Source organism: Trachurus trachurus (genome assembly GCF_905171665.1).
Source record: "Trachurus trachurus genome assembly, chromosome: 6".
Lineage (NCBI taxonomy): Eukaryota > Metazoa > Chordata > Actinopteri > Carangiformes > Carangidae > Trachurus > Trachurus trachurus.
Window position 1 is genome coordinate 6,407,010 of NC_139897.1, and position 23,157 is coordinate 6,430,166.

The 23,157-nt window shown below is 41.5% G+C and overlaps 1 protein-coding gene across 1 annotated transcript in view; it reads right to left on the reverse strand.

Annotated features, from left to right (window-relative positions):
* Window positions 1-23,157, reverse strand: part of cspg4 (chondroitin sulfate proteoglycan 4) — a gene marked incomplete at its 3' end in the record, with an annotated part of 77,235 nt that overhangs the window by 11,977 nt on the left and 42,101 nt on the right. The window contains exons 2-6 of the mRNA XM_083973711.1: window positions 18,291-18,454; window positions 13,422-16,973; window positions 11,546-11,734; window positions 11,093-11,368; window positions 6,487-6,663 (exon numbers count right to left, since the gene is read on the reverse strand). Coding sequence (XP_083829837.1) covers window positions 6,487-6,663; window positions 11,093-11,368; window positions 11,546-11,734; window positions 13,422-16,973; window positions 18,291-18,454 — 4,358 coding nt within the window. The remainder of the gene's footprint in view (window positions 1-6,486; window positions 6,664-11,092; window positions 11,369-11,545; window positions 11,735-13,421; window positions 16,974-18,290; window positions 18,455-23,157) is intronic.

Genomic DNA, 23,157 nt, shown 5'->3' on the forward strand with positions numbered 1-23,157 from the left:
TATGGCTGATCGATGTATAAACCAATTAAAGCAACCAGGCAGCATTTAACGTACTGTAGTATACAGTATAAAAAGATTGTCAACGAGTTTTTGACAGTAAATGCTCCTGGTTCAAACACAAGCACTGATTTGATGATGTGTATAACTGTTGTCATCAGCATTAAAATGACTATTTTCAAATCTATACTTAGCCCTGGTTGCACTGAGTGTAGCCATTAAAATGCTCCATGGGCAGCTGTGGGTGCCAGGGTGTGGAGAGCAGCAGAGGTTTTGATGTTTGTAAGGAACACAGTTTGCTAAATTTAGGACGATCCGTAAACCAGCCACCAGTTTGCAGAGGAGTGAGGCCTACTGCTTGGATCTGCAGTGAACAGGGACCCCTGCTGTAATCTCTTAAGCACCTGAAGTGGAATTGGAGTAGAACTGCACCGTATCAGCCTACAGCAACAAACAGGGTAGCATTTTTATCCACTGTGTTTTTGAAGCCTGCAGAGAAACTGTGATATCGGGTCTTAAAGAAGCTCTGCCTCCATGGGGCAGTTTACATTTCTGGCCTACAAGAAAGCTGAGCCTGATAGTTTGTCTGGGGGGGAGAAAGCCCTGGTGGGGGGTGGGGGTGGGGAACAGAACCCAAACATTCTGAGTCAAATCTGGACTCTGTTAGGGAGAGTGGAAGTGAGTGTGTTTGCCTGGAGGCAGAGGACCCAAGGAAGAGACAGCTGCTCAATGCATTCCCTTCCCTCTGTTTTATCCTTCCTCTTATATAGACTCAGACATGAGAGGCTTAGAGTCCTTCTGGTGGCTCTGGACATTGTACAGTATGCACAGATGACTCAACTCAAAACAGCACCACCCACCTGGACGATTTCTCAGTATTAAGAAGCACTGTTTCAGGCAAAAAAAAAAACTAAACAAAACAAGTGTTACTACGTACTACACCCAAACACCATTCCTCCAGCACCACTAACAGAACTGGGGCTGTCAGAGATTTATTTTCAAAGAACGGGGGGAACGAGCTTCAGGCACAGAGCGGCAGGAAATATGGTGTTAATTTTGAGAAATGTTTTGCACAAACAGTACCACAGCCTGAGGACAAAAAGCTTCTACTCATCTCAAGCATGGTTTAATTTGTTTTTGGTAACATTAAAAAGGTATTACAAAGAAATGGCAGAATTACTCAGGTTCTCCAGCAGATCCAAACACAACAATGCTTTCAAAATAATTTTCACTTTTTTTCCTTTTATTTTTGCTGTCATCTCTAGTTAAAGGTTTCAAGTCTATTTCACCTTTGACAATACGGATCATCCCTGACGGGTATGGTCGAAGGTGTGTCTTTATGGCATCCTCCACAACACATACACATATATATTCTACTGCATGTTGTAAACTGTTTTCTTGTCTGTTCACAACATCTATTGCATGTCTGCCTGTCCTGGGTGAGGGAACCCTCTCACACTGACGTTTTTCCAGTTGTTTTTTTTTCTTGGGATTTTTCCCTCAGTGGAAGTGAGGGTCTAAGGGCAGGGGATGTTGTCATGATGCTGTGCAAAGCCCTTTAGGACAAACTGTTTGTAAAAATGGGTTATACAAATAAACCTACCTTGCCTTGCCTATAAATAAATCAGTTTTTTTTTCTCTTGAACTACCTTATTCATTTCAGAATCATTTAGACATACAAAATGAGGGTGAACAAAGACCCAAAAATAGATTTAACACCCACATGGAGGAAGACAAGAGGTTTCACCGACAGACTGAGACTGATCAGTAAAAGGCCTTTGACTGCTCCTGCTTTTGCATCTTGTTGCCACTGTTTCCCATAATCCTTCTTTCCAAATCACAAAATGTGAACAAACCCTACCAGTAGCTCATCTGACATAGTGCTCACACTTCTTTTTCTTAAAATTGACTATACATTATGTCCATTATGAAGATGATAACAAATGCAAGCGGCACTGATTAACTACTGAGCTGAATTGCAAAAGTGTACAGATCTGAATAATAATAAAAGGTATCAGCCTTTAAAATGAGGTCACATCACTTGGTTCATTGTCAGCAATAGCAGTCTAGAATGTTATTCTTTGCAGCTGCAATTCACAATCGTGACCACCAGATGGCCCCATCATCCCACTGTGTGCCCCCATGCAGAGCACCAGACAGTCTGGGGCAGGTAATCTGAAAATGGCCTTGCAGATGGATGGTTTATGTAACAATCAATGCGTTTAGCACCTAAGAGGATGGGCTGCGAATTCAATTTGATCGGACACAATGGCTGATATTTCATTTGGAGGCAGAAACGAAGGAGCTGCCATAGGCAAATGACTTAGTTTGCTGATGACTCAACAGGATACCACCTTCTCTTAAGTGTTTAAGACCGTGAGGGGCGCCAGACGTCTGAAGCTGTATCCCATTCTGCCCGGGCATCTGAAATCTTGGCCGGTTTAAGTGCAGGGTACGCTGCTGTGTTCCTAATTCTGTGTTTGGGAAGTGGGAGGTAAAGCTGGACAGAATACAAGACAACAACAACAAAAACAACAACAACAAAAAGGATGATAGCAGCTGTGGTAACCAAGGAGGAAAGGAGACTGTTGTTGGTGTATCTGCTCCTCATCTGCAGCCATGAAAGATTAACTGCTTATTCCATCTCCTGCTTTGTGTTTTCGATGAGGAATAAAATAAAATGACTCTGCTCCATCAATCACTCACTGGTCATATGCACAAATAGTATGAGGGATTAGGCTGGCATTCAAAAGCAAAAATGATATAATCCAGCAAAAGCGTGACAGACTCAAAAGAGATGGCACATGGATAGATAGATAGATGATAGATAGAGAGAAAGATAGATAGATAGATAGATAGATAGATAGATAGATAGATAGATAGATAGATAGATAGAGAGAAAGAGATAGATAGATGATAGATAGATAGATAGATATATAGAAAGAGAAAGATAGATAGATAGATAGATAGATAGATAAATAGATAGATAGATAGATAGAGAGAAAGAAAGATAGATAGATAGATAGAAAGAGAAAGATAGATAGATAGATAGATAGATAGATAGATAGAGAGAAAGAAAGATAGATAGATAGATAGATAGATAGATAGATAGATAGATAGATAGATAGATAGATAGATAGATAGATAGATAGATAGAAAGAGAAAGATAGATAGATAGATAGATAAATAAATAGATAGATAGATAGATAGATAGATAGATAGATAGATAGATAGATAGATAGATAGATAGATAGATAGATAGATAGATAGATAGATAGATAGATAGATAGATAGATAGATAGTGGGACTATTCAGAGACAAAAGTCATATTGGAGCAGGCAGAGAACCATAAACTCTAATAGAGACCAGTTGTGTCCTATAGACTGAGCCAAGTGGGATCAATGGTGAACTTGAGTGGAGTCTGATCACAGCCATGTTTGTCATCATGTCTGATCATCTGCTGCAGAGGTCACTAAACACACACACACACACACACACACGTTTCCTGCTTTAAATCAATCCAAGTGCCTCTGGGCCAGCCCAGGCTCTGTGTGGGTTAGACATCCACATATGATTATGTTACATTCTGCAGCCCCTGCTGAGGAGGCGCAGGGATTGGATGCCGCCCTCACTCTGCCAAAAAGCCGCGGTCTCGTCGACCATCTTGGTTTTCCAAAAATACAGGTTGCCACGGAGACGTGGAGCTGCAGGCAGAGCAGGGAGGGCTGAATGACACAGTGGGTTTCCAGTTCTGTGAGCTGATTACTGCTGGCTTTTTCCTACTGCCTGCCTACTCTTACAGTAAAACCTACGTCACTGATACAAAAACTTTACTTTTTATGACAGACGTGAATCAGTTTGACAGAAAATTGCAAACACACTGTGATCCTCCTAGAGATTCACTTAAAGGTCCCATCTTATATGAAGTGACACTTCCATGTGTTTTTAAGATTATAACGCAGCTCTAGGTTCTATATTAATACTGTGAAGGTATCAAAGCCAACAAGAAATACATACAACCTTTATTTTTACACACAACAATTTACTCTAAGTGAGACTTAAAATAAACTGCCAGGACTCCTGTAACTTTGTGATGTCACAACAAAGCGCTCAGCCATGCCCCAGGCTCTGCCCACCTAGACCCATCATCCAAACTTGCAGGATTCGGTTTCAGTGAGTGTTTAGCTGAGATCGGCTGTATTTTCATTCCATCACTCCAACAGTGAAGCCTGTTGTTACTACAGCTCCAGAGAGAAGCCTGAGAGGGGGAGATGTAAAACTACACTGAGATGGTTTTTAGTTCTTAAAATCACAAACACATGTGTTGATCCATGAGAAAATATATTTGTGATTTTAAGGAACCGAAAACCATCTCAGTGTAGTTTTATGTCTCCCATTTAAACCCGGGACCTTTAAACAAAGACACTAATGAATATCCACTAACAAACACTATTTATAGGGATGCCATTATTTAGTTACAGAATGTTATTTAGTAAAGATGTTGATGATAGAATAAAGGAAAGAGTACACACGGGATGGAGCATAACTCCATCCACATCACATGGTGGTACAGTTCTCCTGCAAATCAAGAATATGAAAGAAAACTGTTGTAAACTTAGATCGTGTAAATTTAGGCACATGTTGAGCACAACATGTCTTGGTAGCTGTAATCTCTGCATAGCATGCATATACTTTATATGTATGTGAAATGATGTAAAATTACTGATTTCTTTGGGGCTGGGGATCAATTATTTTGATAGAATCACAGTATTTATAAATAATGTATTAGTTCTCTTATAAATATTAATTAAATATATTTGATTCTGATAAATGTTTCCCATTTTGACATATTTGAAGTAAAAACTTAAAGTTAATTTTTCATGACATTTATGGAAATATAATGTATTATTACATTATTATTATTAATTTGTGGCTCTTTAACATATATTTGGGCGTTTGTCTTGCCTTCCAGCCCAGGCTCCCTAGGTTGAAATCGATGTTGTTGCTGTTCCCTTGGTTCTCTGGCAATGATGTAACTTGTTTTCGAATTTGCATAATACCACCCCTGGGGTAGGGCGGGGCAAGCAGCATTTAAAGGGACAGGCACTGAAACCAGCCGTTCTGAACAGGGCTGTTTAGAGAGGATGAAAAGAGCGGTGATGTTTGATCCTTGGGGCATTTTGACCAAAGCATGTCACAGACATGTCTTTAAGACACCTGGGAACTATTTTAATTTGTGGAAAAGGGGCAGAATATGTCTCCTTTAAGATATGTGCCTCAGTATAGACACTGACTTCCAGTGGTAAACTGTTTCCAACCCTGTAGCAGGGTAAACTGACATCATTAGCAAATTTAGGACTGCCTCACAAAATGCACACAGATACTGTTAACCTGAGGTTCTGCTTGTCACTGCATGACACACATACTGTAGTGAATCACCGCCCCTTCATAGTTCTGGGACTTACATGATTCACTTTCCACAATGTGGGGCAGACAAGCCGAGAACGTGCTAATTCACTTGTGTTTTAAGCTCTTTATAAACACAAATAGGCTACTAGGGCCACAACTGTACTGATGCAGCACGCGTCATCATCTGAGAGGTCAGTCTCTGCATCTGAGAGTAAAAAACGTCTCTGTGTTTATTATACTTTCAGCGCCGAGTCGATTTAAGTCTCAGGTCATACAGGATTCATGACAGCAGGCTGTAAGTGCGGATGAAACTATCCAGTATGGATGTGAGAGAGAGATCAGTCAACTCACAGGGTTCACTCAGAGTTCAGAGTTTAGTAACTCTTAAAACTATGATTCTAGTTAAGATCGGGCTGATATGCTGATCAATTTACCCTTGAACCTCTGATTCTGAAATAATCCCGGGGGTGGAGGGGTGAATCTCATGGGATTTAGTGTGAGAAATCAAGACTAAATCAAAAGCATAACGCAGTAAGGAGGAAGTTCTTACATAAAGTGACCTTTAAATATGTCAGACTCTCATCAGCCACCCCACAGCCATTCATCTGCCCTGCTTCCATATTTTGTGTGTCTTTGACATCAGATTAATCACACAGAGTCTGCAGCAGGTGGAAATGCCTCCTCCTCTCCATCACAAACACACAGAGTCAGACTAGTTCTCTTTTCCAGCAGGGCACAGTGCAAACACATCCACAATGGTAACGAGAAGAAAAGCTATTTACTGAAAGCGCAGTGTACCTGTGGGGAACTTCTTTTCTCCACGGCTTCATCTTTTTTTTTTAGCATAAAATATTCATTCCAGTGTTTTGACAGACTGCAAAGAAAAGTTTGCTCTTCCTCCTTTACACAGAATGATGGTTGTGGTCAGCTCCAATTCTCATCAGCCTGAAAAACTAACTCAAAGTTTATATTTTATAAAAGGTATAAAAGATTTCCCTACAGCTACACTTCTAGCCGTTGAGTGTGTTGAAGGAGAGCTCAGAGTAACAGCTAATGCTCTTTCAAGGAGCAAAACATTACCTCCATGCCCGTGTTACGTGTCAGTTTTGGCGGCTCGTCGTTGACTGGGATGACAGTCACCGAGATGGTGACGGGGACGCTCCGGCGCTCAATCTCATAAGCCGTGGCGGAGAGTGTAAAGCTGTCCTCGGTGCTCTCGGTGCTGTCATGCATGTAGTAGACGTGTCCAGCTTTCACCTGGAGGAGACAAAAAAAGGATCCAGTTGTCACCGAGTTCCCAAATCAGACCTGAGTGTTAGGAAGTATGAGAAAGTATAGGGAAGGCTAAGAGGCCTGGAGAGAGAAATTTCAGCATGAGTGTGTCTCTTTACACTTATATCCAAAGGACAGAAACAAGGGAGCCATGATACCTTTGTTTACTTGGATGAAGTAAGTGACAATTGGAAAACATTAAAAATTCAAGATTTCATTTTCTTCTAGAGCTTCATTTCACAACTTGATTCAGGAATAGCAGAAAGTCTATGTTAGAATCATACCCTTAGCAAAAAGTAGTACACTTGAAGTGCATTTTATTAATGCTTGAGTATAAGTACAAGTATAGCAAGTACTGTATACTATGGACCATGTACTTGTAGCATACTAAAGTATACTAATTTAATACTGCTTTGGACTAAACTGGAACATTTTAAGTTTATAAAAGTATACTTTATAGGTAATTTTGTGGGGTGGGTGCAATTCATTGATGTGGAGATACATCGCAATGCATCACGTGACAATTTGGCATCGATTAATTAACGTTGATGCTTTGCTGCAAGACCGGAACAAAAAACACGTAACAGGAACCTCAGCGACTTACACTTAATACTAAAGCTTATACAGTACTTGTACTTTAGTATACTTTTTACTTCTTTCTGCCACAAAGTACTAATACTTAGTATATCTTAAGATATACTTTGTGGCAGAAAGAAGTAAAAAGTATACTAAAGTACAAGTATAAGCTTTAGTATTAAAGTATAAGTGTAAGTCTAAGTATTAATGTACTTAGTCTTAGACTATTCTTTATACTTTTCAGTATAAGCCAAGTATACTTCACTAATACTTTTCTTAAGTGTATATAATATAGAGTTTATGCCTCAGTTTTAGTATAAAATGAGTAGCCTACACTTTAATAAACTATTTTTTGCTAAGGGTAAGTTGGAAGTATGCAGACTGATTGATTGCATTATGGGAAGTGTATTTATACAGTGTCAAACTATTCCTTTCAGTGTTTATTTCAGTTAATGTGGGAGAAAAAACATCCACTGCTCTAAGAAAACTAAATCTTTCTGAAGTCCACACTGTATCTTTTGTTTAGCTCCTGAGCAAATCATAGTATATCCCTTCAAAAGTTCTGAGTTAAAGGCTGTAATCAGGTCTACGGTGTGGCAGCGGGGCCGGAGCAGAGAGGATCTCCCCTGTGGGACCAAACCTTGAGGGAAACCAGATGCACAAAGGAATCAGTCATCCAGTGTCAAGCCAGTTAGATGGAAAACAGCACCTGCGGCCAGGACAAGCCAACTCTGTTGACTCCCCTGCGCGGACAAGAGGAAACCTCAGCATCCCATGATGTTGTTGTTTCTCAGGTCAGTGGTCCTGTCACATAATAATCTGTCTGTCAAACCTCCTCCTTTGATACTATCTGACAAATTTACAGAGCTTCAAGGACGCTCCCCTTGCAAAAGAGGACAGGCTGAAACTTTGTGTAAGACAAAAGCCAGTAAGCTGCTGGGATGAGAGGACCCACTTCAGCAGAGCAGGAAGTACCAAATGGATCCCATATGACTGGCATCCCTGTGGAAATAACAACCCCCATCATCATTACTGATCGGGGAAAGTCGGGGTAGACAATCAGTCTTCTCGCTGGGACAATAAACAGTGGGTGGTTGTTGGGCATGTGGCCTTCAGATCTACTCGGAGAAAAGACTGATGCGTGTGTCAATATTTGATACGAGCTGCATAATTTATTTTCGCTTTCACTTATGATTGATGTAATATCCCAGCTTCTGTGTACCTGTTGCGTTTTGTGGGTTTGCTGATTTTGTCTCTGAAAACATTTTTGTACATTGTGGAAAAATAAAAAGGCACCTGTGCTGCGTGTGGGGTTTTAATAGGTTTCCGCAGATGGAGGAACTAATGCAGACCTGCTGGAGAAGCGAACCTGATTAAAGTTAAGGTGTATTAGAGCTAAGTGTTTCAGATTTTCCTGTACTTCTTCAAAATTGGATCCCGCTCTGCACGGCATATGTTACCGAAGGCGTTCGCGACTTTATCGTTCAAAGCCAAGTGAATCGTAGTCGGCGCTGTGGTTGGCAAAACACCATACATTGTCTGACACAGATTCTATGCATATGTGACACATCTGGGCCACACGGCACATAGACTTATTTAGCATTCTTGTGGTTGGTGTTCATGTAGTTCTTCTGCATGAGTCACTCTCAGTTTTTCCTCACTACCCCCCCCCCTCCATGTTACTGTTCGCTTACATAACCTCAGTGAACCACCCCAAATGATGACTTTATCACAAAATTACTGCACACTCCAGTAGGTCCACTGTCCATTCCCAAGGGTAGGGGGACTTGCCCAGTGGACCTTAAAACAGCTTTTAACTCAGAGGGGGAAATAAATGCAGTAAAGAAAAAGGTACACAGACTTCCGACTTTTATTTTTGGAACAAATAAAGTCTGGTTCTAAATGCTGACTGAAGCTTGGACGTTTATTCCTCAATGTGGTACTCATTTGTAGGAACTGATTACGTTTCATGTAGTGAGTGTAACAATAAAAGAAAACAGGAGAGAAAAAAAAAGCGCCTGCATAAAAATCACCAAGAAGCAGCATAAAAGAAGCTTTTCTCTCATTTCCATACTGGCAGATGATGATATGTCTGTTCACATTTGCCTCTCTGCTATACCAGTGCAATCGCTGCTACAGTATGTTACTGGGCCCATTTGAGTTGCACATTAGGGTCTATGAGAGACAGTATGAGTGAGTCTGGCAGTAGCAAAGTGCAGGAGGTTTGGGTGCACTCACACATTATTATAGGAATATAGCGGGCCAGTTTATTTTGGCTTAAGGCGGTCCAAAGGCATCGTCAGTTTTTCCACAATGGTTCAGCAAAGTAGAGAGGAGTACAGGCAGAGCAGCGCTAGATGTACAAGCTATAAGATATGTGTCCAGACACATGTGCTCCACTAAACTATGTGGTCCATTCAGAATGCATGAGGTTTTTCCACTGGTAACTACTCATGCATTTTTAATATTTTCCTAAAGCTGGGGCCTCTGAACCACAAGGAGGGAGACCAGATAACTGTGCTGCTGCAGCAGCTCCCAGATTCTCCCTCCTCTCTCTCTCTATCTGGTACAACATAACAAATCCAAAACAGCACTGAGTGTGTAAGTGGTAGAAAGTTCCCTGGTGATGCCTTGCTGTGGTAACCACCATGGTCTAGTCAGGAGAGGAGGATGTTACACTCCCCGGAGTCACTTAAATAGGATAAAATATGGATACTTTTTTTTAAAGGGTCTTCTCAGAAATAATTTCCCAGAGTGAAAAAGAAACATATTAATCTCTGCCTGGGTGAAATTCAAATACTGGACTATTAATCAATTCTATTTAATCCTTAAAATACTTTATGTAGGCCTACATTTTCTTTGCTGCTAGCAGTAATGGTTATTGGCTATTGTGAATGAACTTCAGTCATTCTTATGTTAACAAGACAGGAGGTTATCATAATGTACTGAGGGCACATTGGACACTACAGTGACTCACTATTAATAAGTAGTATAACAAGACTGGACAGGCCAGAGCCTGGCAGGTCAGCATGCTTCTTTCAGAAGAACATTTCTGATAGAAGCAAAGTAAGAGTTAAGACAAATCTTGCGTAACTGAATCAAGTTTGATGCTGAACTTTTTTTTTTTATCTGGTGAGTAAACATCTGTTCATCAACCATTTGGCGTATGAAAAATCTCTGTCTCAGTTGACAAGGCCACTATCTGCCAATAGGAAGGACAAAAAAACAAATGACATAATTTTAAGTGGATCTTTGAAAACAGCAATAAAAGGCTAAATCAATGTAACCCTGCAATGTTTAAAGTGGGTATAATGAATGTTTTCATGTTGGCAATGAATCGCATGACTACTTGTTCGTGAAAGGTGTTGCTCAAAGAAACAAACCCACACATCAATATTAGCCTGCTTTGCTGCTTGACTCTAGTGGAGCATTCATTCACTTAGTCAAAACCAAACAGAGACAATTGTTTGGATTCACACAGTGGATATAATGCAAGCTAAATGCATATGGAAGATAGGAGCTGGCATTACACCAATGGTGATGCATAAGAGAAAAAGGGAGTACGATTTGATTGAGGAGGCAATGGTGGGGTAACACTTTATTTGACGCCTATCTCTATAACACATTATAACCATACTTATAATGAGTTATAATGCAGTTATAGCATTGTATAACTATAGTTATAAACACTCATAAATGATCATAATGCTTTATAACAACAGTTATACAGTGCTATAACTGCATTATAACTCATTATAAGTATGGTTATAATGCATTATAGAGATAGGCGTCAAATAAAGTGTTACCAAACTGTTACTTCCATAAAGACACAACGTACCTCTTCCCACGTAAAGTAAGTGACTTCGTCTCCATCGACGTAGCGGAGGTCCCCATGCTGTGGTGACTCCTCGACAATAAACTCAATGTTTATTGAGTTGTAGAAGGGATGTGAGATGTTTACAATGTCTGCATTAATGACTCTGCTGAGGCCTTCCTTCACGGTGAAGTTGAAGGACTGGATGGGGATCAGACGGGGGACGATGTTCACAGAGACCCGCAGGTCCTCCACTGTGGTAAAGCCATTACTGACATCCACTGTGAAGGCGTCATTGCCCTGAAAGAAATGGACATTGGAATTCTTCATTGATATACTAAAATTAAACCTGATGCCTCTGAGCCATGATAGGCTGAGACTGGCTTTTTGTTTGACTTTACTTTGAGTGTGAATATGAAAGGGAACATCTTGCCACATTTGATTTATAACAACGGAATAAATCAAATGCCACCAAACCTGGATGGATGCAGACACATAGAGAATGTGCCCCTGATCGATGTCCTCCTGGGTGAAGGAGTGAATGTAGTCGAGGACAGGTGAGGCCGTGCCGTCTGAGCTGTTTGTCAACTTGACCACATGACCAAGCCGAGGGGGCTCTTTAATGGTGAACACCATTTCTGTCTGCAGAATATCGGCTTGATCCACCTAAAAAGCAAAGGTAGTGTAGAAAAGCACAGGTGATTGGTACTGTTACATGTTGTAGAATGATACATTTGCATAAGTACATACCCCTGTTAATAACTGTGTCCAAAATACCATACAGAGCCCTGATTGTAACTGTGTTCTGCACAAAATAACAATTATTATTCAGATAAATCAAAGACACACATGCTGTGCTGTGAAAATCATGCATCTACTGTACAAAAACATTTGTTAACAACTTTTCATGAGCTTAGAAAAACAGCTTTGGGAGTGCATGTGCTTTCCAGGGGGTTTTGAATGGTTAATTTCGCTAAAGAAGCTGAGGATCCCATAAAAAGAACACTTAATCATTCAGTCACACTGAGAAACTTTAAATCACCAAACTTTGTTTTTACTGAATGGCGACAATGCTTTAATTGGTTGACTTCTTCCGTGTGGTTAGGGTGAATGTTTCTGTCCCCAAACACACCACATAAGAAAAATAGAGGAAGTTCCCTCAGCTGACAAAAATAGGAGAAAGTTGTGCAACTTCTCTGACAACAGTTGGCAAAACAAATCAGATTAGCTAATGAAATGTCGAAAAACTGTTTTCATTTGAAATTGGCAGCAGTGCTTCAGGGATGTGGTTTGACTGACAAGGAGTTAGGAGGCACAGTATGCCATTTAAAAGTTAGTGCACTGCATTGATCTACTGTTCATTTAAATAATGTAAGTTAGATTAAATACATAGTGTAAACTGACAACTATAGTTGTCTATACAGGAAATTGGGGCACAGTGTTAGACAGTACAGTGAACCAAAACAGACACATCAGTAAAGCTGTAGATTCACACTAAGGCAGGTTTACTGTCATCCCACTTTGGAAAGTCTTAATAAACTCTCTGGTGCCTAAAGCCTTGCGGTATTTAGCAGTCATGCTTGTGTTTGATAATATTTCACAAAATCATACTGCTTTCTATTTCATAGTAAGGACACATATTGGAAAGGCTCCCAGAAGCTAAGTCAATATTTTACATCCTGTAAAGGCCATTCTGTCAAGGCTTCGTTCAATACATATTTCAATAGTATGTGCGCTGGGTGTCGAGGTTCTTCACCAGTCAATACTGCAGTTTCAAGATGTGTGCACTATTGTGAAATGAAAGTTTAAAAGGAGGATTATTTTACTTTCAGAAATGCTCCTCATTATTTTAAAAGTCAAGCTATATGTACAGGGAATGTGTTATGAATGGTCCGACAATTTAAACCTTATTAATTGCTTTCAAGATGAAGTGCAGGCAGACTCATCTTATAAATTACAGTGGGCTTCAGGAAGCTCCTCAGGGGATACTTAATGCCCTGTTTTTCACACTTAATAGACTGTAATTTAGTACATAAACTAGATGAAAAGCAGCAACTGCAGAGTCATATTTAGCTCCGCTTTCATCTGGTTATAATTTAGACTAGAGACAGGGTTACGCAACAGGGCAGTGTGGTTGAAAGAGTCATGTGAAAGATCTTTTTCACACAGAACAAATAAACTTGAAAAGACAAAGATGATTTGCTGTCACATTGTCATTGCCAAATTATATAACAATTAAATGCTGTCTTTTTGAATGAAACCAAATGTGTGCGGTACAAATGTAAACGTCATGAAGGAAAATGAATGCAAATTGCAGATTTAAAGTGCAGATCTCACAGTAAGTAAACATTACCTTGAGATGATCCTGGTTGATGATGGTGTGCTCTCCCTCATAGGCAATGATGACTTCGTTGGTTACCACCTCAGGCTCAGAGAAGTAACCTTGCTTGAATATTTTAATCCTGAACGTGCCCTCCTCAGAATGTCCTTGTGCTTGGACTGCGAAGCCGAAAGAGTCCTTGGACCTCAGACTCTCATAATTATGCTCATATGACACAACACCTTTTTTCAGGTCCTCTTGGGTGAATACCGAAGCCTCAATCCCACTCACGATGATTCGGCCGTCGCTAGGTGGTGTTGTAATCTGGAACTTGATCTCGCCGTCATCTCTGATGTCCATGTTGGTGTCGGCGCTCAACAGGGTGGTGTTGAGGGTCTTGGTGCTTCCATGATCGATGACGATGATTGTGTTGTTCACCACGCGCAGGTAGGGCTCGCCTGCCTGGATCTCGAGTAAAGTCGTGGTCTTGTGGAAGCCATCCGACACTTGGAGCGAGAAGCGTTCCCGATCCGCTCCGTGGTGAATGAAGAGGATGTTCTTATCTCGCAGGTCGGCTTGCGTGAAACGGAAAAGAGGCAGTGACGGATTAGATGTCGAGACGATATTGCCTGAGAGGATCCCCTCACGAGCGTAGACTATCTGGGTGTCATTGAAACCTGAGTCGTCATCCTTGAATTGGATGACGTCGGTTGTTAGCAGACGCTGACCGTGGCGGGCCACGTTGAAGATCTTATCCACAACCCTCACGGGGGCATGCTCGTTCTTGGACTGGATCATTATTCTAAAAACACCACTCACTGTTTCCTGAACATCTGAACTGTCTCCTCCTTGATCAGCTGATGAGAAATGGAACTCATCACTGGTTGTCTTGGAGCCATCGTGCTTGTAAATAAGCCTGTCAAGGTGGAGGTCTTCATTACTGAATACTCTAATTGCCCCTTCAAATCTGGGCTGCCCAGCAGGGGAGTCCCTTATCAGTCGCCCATACTTTGGTCCTTGACTAATTCGGTACACGAAATCTGTGGAGCTTGCTGACTGCACCCAGAGAAAGTTTTTGTTCAGAGTATGCTCACCGCCCTGCAAGACAACCATCATCTCATTGGTCAAAACGGGAGCATCTGCATTTGCGAGGATGTTGATTGGGAAGGTGTAGGTTGGAGAGTACTGATCCTCGGAGAAGACTCGGAACTGAAACTGGTCTATGCTATCCACAGCTCTTTGTACCCGAACTCTGTAGCTAAGGGTATTGCCCATGACGTCTTTCTGGGTGAAGGTGTCACCCTCGGCTAACTCTTTGTCAAACAACTTTAGACTACCCAGTGTTGGAGGCTTGACAATGACGTATCTTATAGCTTGTGGATCTAGGGTTTTTCCTTGTACTTCAGCTTGAAGCTCTGTGAGTCCAATTTTTCGCTCCTCACCAGCCTCCATCTCCAGTGGAACCAGGTTAGAAACTTTCACTTGTGCAGGGGTGATCTTCACTAGAAAGGTGTTGTTCCAAAGGGAGAACTGCCCCAGATGGGTGTCGAACTGGATCCGCTCCACCACGATATCTTCCTGGTCCCTCGAGTCAGTGCTGACATATCTTAGTCGGTTTTGATCCAGATCAGATTGATGGAAAGTGGTAATCTGCTTGTACATTCCATCATTTGTCATGATCTGCAGCTCTCCAAATGTCAGCGCTTCCGTGACGTTATACAGGATATCTCCATTGCGAGGATGAGCAATGGCAGCCAGATTTTGAATGCTTATGGACGAGTTGCTTCCTTGAGACAACAGAATGCCAGTGTTGGTGACAATGGTCATATGTGGTGATGTCACAGACAGCTGGAGAGTAGTTGAATGGCTTACTGACTGTCCATCAGACACTTCCAGGGTAATCCCAGCAGCACGACCCCCCCTGTGCACAAAGTAGATATTCCCGTCTTTCAACTCCCTGCAAGTGAACTCTGAGATGCTTTTTCCGGGCTGTTGACCATTTTCTAAATAACCAGCTTCCATGGACGGCTCTGATGTAACAGTGACTACTAATTCATCACAGCGGGTGTCAGAGTCCGTGATTCTTATGAGGCTGGGGCTCAGACGAGTTCTGCCATTTTCTGTGATGGTGATTTCTCCTCCACTGATCTGTGGTATATCATTGACAGGAAGTATTTCAACAGGGATGACATACTCACGGGGAGTGCTTAGACATTCTGGAAGGTAACCACTGCTGTGAACAACCACCTCCAGCTGGATCTGATCCGCATGCCTCTCATTTCCGTCATGCATGTACTTAATTTTCTTATTGACAACATCCAGAAGAGTGAACTTCAGTGTGCGTTTTGTGTTGATGTTCATGTCAATCAATCCATACCACGGGTCATTTTGGAGAGTAAAGATAATGTCCGACTGTCGTATTCCTGCAGCACTGAGGTCAAATGTAGGGATTAGGTTGCTGATATCAAGAAAGCCTTCCCCACCTTCAGGCACAAGCAATGGGATGACATCGAGAAGTTTTGAAACATTTTTGAATATCTCTGGCGTGTCGGCTGTCGGGAAGCAATGTTGTTCATTCAAGTCCATATCAACATATCGGATCTGGACGGGAGGAGAAGTTGTAGCGTCTGCATCATAGTAACTTGAGTAGTCATAATCCTCTCCTTCACATTTAACATGAACATCTTTAGTCACCAGAGCATCCTGCAGGCTTCTGTCCTTCTGATTGACTTTGATCTCTCCCAAACACCCAATAAAGGACTCCACTGTAATTTCCTCCTCTGCACGATTTAAGGAGCCGCTTTCACGGAAAACATCCTTCATCTTCCCCTGGATGCCTCCCAAATACAGGTTTCCCACCAAATCCAGTTTTTCTGATGAGTCAAAGGGGAGGGAGGAGGCCTGACTATCAACGTTAATGGAGAAAGAATCCTGACCGACCTGAACCCTGACTCTGTGCCACTGATCATCATCCAGCTTCACGTGGGTATTCTCCAGGACCTCCATGCCACCACCGATGTCCAGAACTCCTTTGAGAAAGCCACCCGAAACACCAACAGCGATGAAGTCTGACTCTCGGCCAGGGTGGAATACAAGCAATGCGTCCTCAATGGTGGTTTTCATCAGGAACTCCAAGACCCTCGGAGCACCACTGGCTCCGCTCCAGGTGGGAAAAGAAATGAAGGAATCAGGGGTGCTGAAACTAGTTGCTTCACCATCACCGGCCTCAAACTCACTGCTGCAGGACTCCTTTGTGTCGTGGCACTGTTTAAATGCTGTGCTGAGGATATCAAACTGATGAGACTCAAATTTGACCTCGGTCATGCACCCACGGAAAGGGGGAATGGCATTGCTGAGGTAGGGAGTGTCCAGGTCTCCTGTTCCCCCAAGCCAAATGCCCTGGTCGATATTGAGCTGTTCCCCATCATCACTCACGGGAACATATGTGGAAAATAGCTCGTCAATGATCATGGTGAGTTTGTCATCTTGCAGCATCAGAGAGATTTTGTGGTCCAGCAGGTTGTTCAGCTGTACTCCCTGGGAGGAGGACAGAATGACCTCGCCAGCCCCCATGTTCATCCGGGCCTGAAGGAAAATGAAAACATTTGAAATAAAATACATATCCATTTTTTTTATACAGTATATATATATAGTAGCATATGAAGTATTTATCATTCAGTATTTGGTTGTCCTTACAAATTGATTATATCCAGGGATAATGTTTAAAATGAAATGCCTCCTCTGCAGGGAGTGAATTAAATTACCTTGTGCAGTTGTGTTAATATTTATGAACAATAAACTTTTTCTCGACCACAATATCAACCAATCTGCTCATGAACACTTCTGGATCCTTTCGCTTATGAAAGGCTAATTCGTTGACCCCATAAAACAGTCAAGATTTGTTTTACTACGTAGAATATTGACATTTATGGTTTTGGCAGTGTATCTAAAAATCCCTGAACTTTTTTTAGGTGTGCTCACGGTGTAAACTAAACCATTAAAAAAAAAAAAGAGCCAGTTCAAGAAAGCTTTATCGATAACATCAGAGATCTGAGTTTTGATTGAAAGATGTTAAACATGATTATACACATGCAAGGCAGATGAAGCAATTTAATTTATGTCTATTTGTTTACAGTGTCTCATATCACTAGGTAGAGCAGAATGCAGAAGATTAAATAAAGGTCACATTCCCTTCCAAACACTTTGAGATGCTACCCCATTACAAAAACAAGTTTGGGTAAATATATATGAATTCCTGTGATTGCACACCTGACACTTATTTTGCTGCTTTTTCGAGCCTCTAACTGTAGAATTTAAAATGTCATGGCTTTTTATTCCAGTAAGACAACAAGAGAGAGACAATCTGATCAATTTCAGATGGTTGCGAAATAGCACCTAATGAAATGTGTCATATACAAATACCACACTGAAGCACAAATGGATCTAAAATGCCCATTTAAATTCACAGTCTTCACAACCTAATATTGCTTCCTTGTAAAGCATTCAATATGTGAAGTACATTTTGCAGCTAATGCACCCAATTTCTCTTTAAATAAGATATTTCGTATTTGATGCCTTTCAAACTGTAGCAGAGCATGAACCAGTAGGTTATTACTTAGCCAAAATAACATTTGACTCTAGTGTCACTGCAATGTATAAGACATTCTCCCTGTCTTAAATGATTCTTAAGTAAAATGCATCTTAATAATACGGTAACTCACAGGCTTCACTTCTCTACATCTCTATGTAGGCTCACACCACAGGTGCTAATTGTGCTAACAGGTGGAAACCAATCACCAAGTGGTGCTACCTGGTGAGTTTTGGGACTGACCATTCAATGTTCTAAAAAAAAACCCGTTCTAAAAATACATCAGCCTTCACCACAGTTTGTTAACCACTCACCTGTATTTTACCGTTTTGGAGCTCAAGGAAAAGGTAGTCCTCCATCCCTGCAGCCAGGAGCAGTAGCCCACTTCGCCGACTTGTCTTAATCTGAAGTGACAGGTGGAAGGTGGAGACATCTTGGAAAGCTTGTAAAGTGCAGTAGCTGTCCCCAAAGTAAGATTCTGTGAAGAGAGAAAATAGTATATAGATAAGACAAATGCATAATGTTAGCCCACAAATCAAAAGATATTTATGCAAACATATGAACAGACTCTAGTTGGCAAAAATAAAATAGTTGGATTTCACTACTTTCTCTGCACTGTATCAACACAACATAGCTCACTGCCTTGGGATAACACCAAAAGACACCTGCTTACAACGTTATATACTCATCCTACAACTGCTGACAGGCAGCTCAGCTAAAACATGGATGTTTAGGGAAACCAATTAGCTGAGCATTTTTCTGATTCTCATTACAGTGCAACTTTCTCAGGACTTATTTCTGTATTATCAGGTGTCGTCCAGCTGCTTCTCGGTTAAGAGGAGCTCCTCTGGCCTCAAAGGGATTCTCTCACTGAGACATCAGGCATTACTCCTGTGGAGGTTTTTCCAGGCATATACAGTCTTGAGGCTGCAGGATTTCCCAGGCTTGAGCTGTCTCATTTCCAGTGATATGCAAATTCAGCCACCTGCCTTCGACTGTGCTGTCCGGGACCCTCGACAAAATGTAAACCACGGAGGAAGTCAATTATTTCTCAGTGCATATGCTCTGAGATTAAACTGGACCACCTCCAAGACCCTGTTTCCTCAGCATGGGTTTTCCATGGCCTCTGCCAGGAGATATAGTAAGGGGGCTTTCCATTAGCAATCCATTCAGCATCTTTGGGGTGACATTTCAAGACCCAGACACTCATTGGGAAACAGAACGAGGAGTGAAGAATGCTAATGCTTTGGAGCATTTGGAATATTGAAGCAAAGAGAGGCATTGCTGTGTCAAAGTTAGAACATTCTTATGAGATCACGGAGGCCAAAACATTCCCCCAGAATCAACAGCAGCATCCAGTAGCTGAGCAGGACGGAGGGCTGGATGCCAGGGGGCAGAGATCTAAAAAAAAAAAAACTCTTAGACACGACTGAGTCAGAAAATAGAAGAGACTAAGAAAAAGAAAACAGATGCTAAACATTGATATTCCTAACTATAAATGGAAAAAGTATTTTCTCAAGAGTCTGTTTGAAGGTGTCCATGTGAGAGCAACTGTCTGTGCCTTTAAAGGGCAGTTTGTGTGTCTGTGTCTGCGTCTGTGTTGCGTCTGCATTAATGCCATGCTGCCAAACTTTCAAACACTGATGGGTACGTTTGTCCTCTGCTTTCTCATCCTGTAAATGAACCCTTCCTCCCCAGAGCTGCTACCGACGCTGGAGACGTTGGACAGAGACGATCATTTTGATGTCAGCAAGCGGGAAAGCGGAGCTTTTATCATCACGCCCATGCTTTTGTGATTTACCTAAGAGGCGATTGCTTTTGGTTCCAAGGCTGCTCTGTCATGAACAAAATCGGTGATGAACGGTCTCAGCACCGGGCCAAGTACACACAGACTTTCAATAATACACAGCTGTGCAGCACCGGTCTCCTGCAGCCACACAAACCCCATGTAGGTGGCTTTGAGGAATAAACATCACAGGAAAACTGGTTTTGACAACATCACATGCTTCACTTTGTAATCCATATGTGTGGATGTTAAGCTAGCAAAACTAAAGCACTGCCATCCCTTGCAAAATATGCATGCAAATATTATTTATGTTACTGAATCCAGCAAAATTATCACAGTTACACATCATTCATTTTCCAAATGTCACTTTTCGGAGGCTATTGTCGCAAGTTGTTGCTGACTGTGCTCTGGGCGGTTATGGTACAGTTCAGAGAGTTTCTGCTAAGGCTAAGGTATTCCAAATGAAAGACTACTGCTAATTGCTCTGGGGCCTTCAGGCTGAAACTGAAAAATGGGGGAACAGAATCTTTTCTTACAGGCAATTGCATTAACAAAGAAAATCGCAATGAGCTCCATGGTTCTTAAACCCAAGCTTTTGTTGGATTGTTCACTGAGCATGGGGATAAAAAGCTGAAGGAGAGAGCGATGCCAAGACAATTCTGCCTGGGGATTTTCTGGTTCAAATTCAGCCTGCTGCTGTTGCCTTCAGGAAAAAGGAGCACATTTTCTAATGACATACACAATAGCTTTACTCTCTGCTGTGTACCTGGACCTGGAATTCATTAGTTCCCCGGCTAAGCTGTGTAAAGCTCTGTGTAGAATAGGCTTCGTGTAGGAAAAGCACATTTTCAGTATGCTATCTGTACAAATGCCCCACTCATTGACACTTCTATTGTCTCTGCACCCTTGCTTAAACTGCCTCTGCAGTCACAGCATCTAACAAGTTTGCACAGAGGGAATCAGACCTACATGATGAAAAAAAAAAGAACAACAACACATGATTATGAAGGGCTTTTGACAACAAGACTGCAACTCGCAAGTTGCCTGTTATCTACTGCAATACTGCACTCCGCTATATTCCCCATGTCCCAGGGGCTGGCTGGAGATGGGATCTAGCTGAGGTGATTTTGCTGACAAGGCATCATTATCTGTAAAGAGTCATCTCTGGTGCTGCGAGGCTGCTGCCGCGGTTGATGTGGGCCCGTGTGAGTTGGTTTAACCATCTAAGAGGACGGTCTCTGATACCCTACAGCGGCCACGCCCCTCCTCACACTACTTTATTGTGCATCAGGCAGAATCCTGGTCACAGGCCAGTGCAGATGGCTATAATTTGATGACTGACTGCGTTTGTATTTATAATGCTCGGAGGAAACGGAGTCTTCCTTCTCTTTCACGGACCACCGAATGAATTACTCTGTTGTCTCTCTTTCCCTTTCCTCCTCCTCCTCCTTCTCTGTCCTCTTTTGGTCTCGATCTAGCAACACATGTCCGGAAAATCTATGGGGAAGAGAGACACGCTGACCACAAGTGCAGGAAGATTGGAGACATTCAGTTCGCGTCGTGTCCTGTGACTCGTCTGCGCTGATGAGTCAGAGTCACTTCAGTCGTATTTTAAGTGCGTGTGAAGATGCGTGGGACACACAGATATGAACCTTTAACAATGCTGATTTTTCACTCCTTCTATTGAACTTTTTCACTTGAGGAAATTCTCAACAGTCCAAATGTCTCTCAAATAACACTGTTTTCCTATTACAAATGTTATTCAGTAGCAAGGATACCCAGCATGTGTTTCTCCTCTACAATTTCACCATGGTAACACGGCCCCAAACAAACCACCTACTTTCATAACCCATGGTTAAACCATGGTTAGCTTAACTCTTACGGTAAATAGTGGTTATGTCGGCCATTCATTTCCTATGCTGGGCTGTGTCTACTACAACAGGGCACAATGGCTCCTGGATATAATTATATGAAGGATAGGGTGTTGTTAACCATAGATAGAACTGGAGAGCCTGTAAGGGTGTAACAGCGTTTGCCATATGCCAACACGGTCATTACCACGATGAGCAATTACATCCCTCACAAGGGTCAATAGCTCTTGTGCCTGTGACAAACATTATTTTTTCCAGTTATGTCTGAACAAAGCTTCTCTGTGGATTATCAGGACATTGTCAGTATATAGCGGTGGCTGAGCATCAGGAATGGGCTGCCTGACTGTCAGAAAATTGATCAACAATATATACATCAATATATAATAGTTTCTAATTTGACAACTTACTGCTTTTCTGTCATTCCATGCTCATTGAACAGGACAAAAGGTGGAGACCACACATGGCATTACGGTTTAAACAACAGAAACTCAGGAAGATGTCACTGTCATTGTCACAAACATAAAAAAAAACCTTAGGTTTTAGGACAGTTTGCTGGACACAACAAGCAATCTGATCAATCAATCAAAAACAGGATTCTCAACTAAATCCAAAATTCAAATTCTGTAAGTAATTATTTGTGGCTATTTAGGTTATAAACATATATAGACATATTTTATGTGTTCCAAATACATTCAAGTTATTGTGGTTTGTCAGTGTTGGAGCTTTCTGCAGCACCTGTCTCTAGAGATCAGGCCTACTCACAAACGGCACACAACAAAAATACACACACACGTGTGATTATACCTGAAATATTATAATATTATATTGCATTATGTCAAATTCAACATCTAAAATTTTGTCTTCTTCTGAGTGTATGCAAAACAAAGAAATGATAAGTGTTTCTTGTTTTCCCTACAATTTCCATGTTGCGTTGCAAAAATCTGACTGAAGCAACTTGAGCATGAGTTATGGTTGTATTTTTTTTTTTATTTTTTATTGTTATGTCTAGGAGTTCAGAGCACTTGGTAAATATAAGTTCTGGTGAAATTTTGAAAAAAGTCAATTACAAGACAGAAATACGCTGCGCTTTTATAGGCGAAACCCAACCACACATGCAGTCAGGAGGCCCTCGCTTTGCGCCATTCACCCCACCCGCCTCCTCCTGACTACCCTGCTCTGAAAGAAAAAAAGAAACTGTCACTAAAAATAATCTATGCACATAATTAGCAAAATAAATGAATAGTAACAATATCTAGGCAACACAGTCCCCGGTGTATTTTTGTGATGCAGGTGGATGTGTCAATCAAATGCTCATTGATAATTACAGGGAAACCATTCAGGGATAAACACTTGCCACTATAGTTTTTGTTTGTTTTCAGCTGTATGGTGTATCAGATGGATGAAAATGCCCACATACCTTTAGGGAAACTTTTTTTTTTTTTTCCCAACAAATGATTTTCCCACACTAATGACTGCACACTAGCTGCTCATAAAGGAAGTGACCATGTTGCTGCAACATGTTTA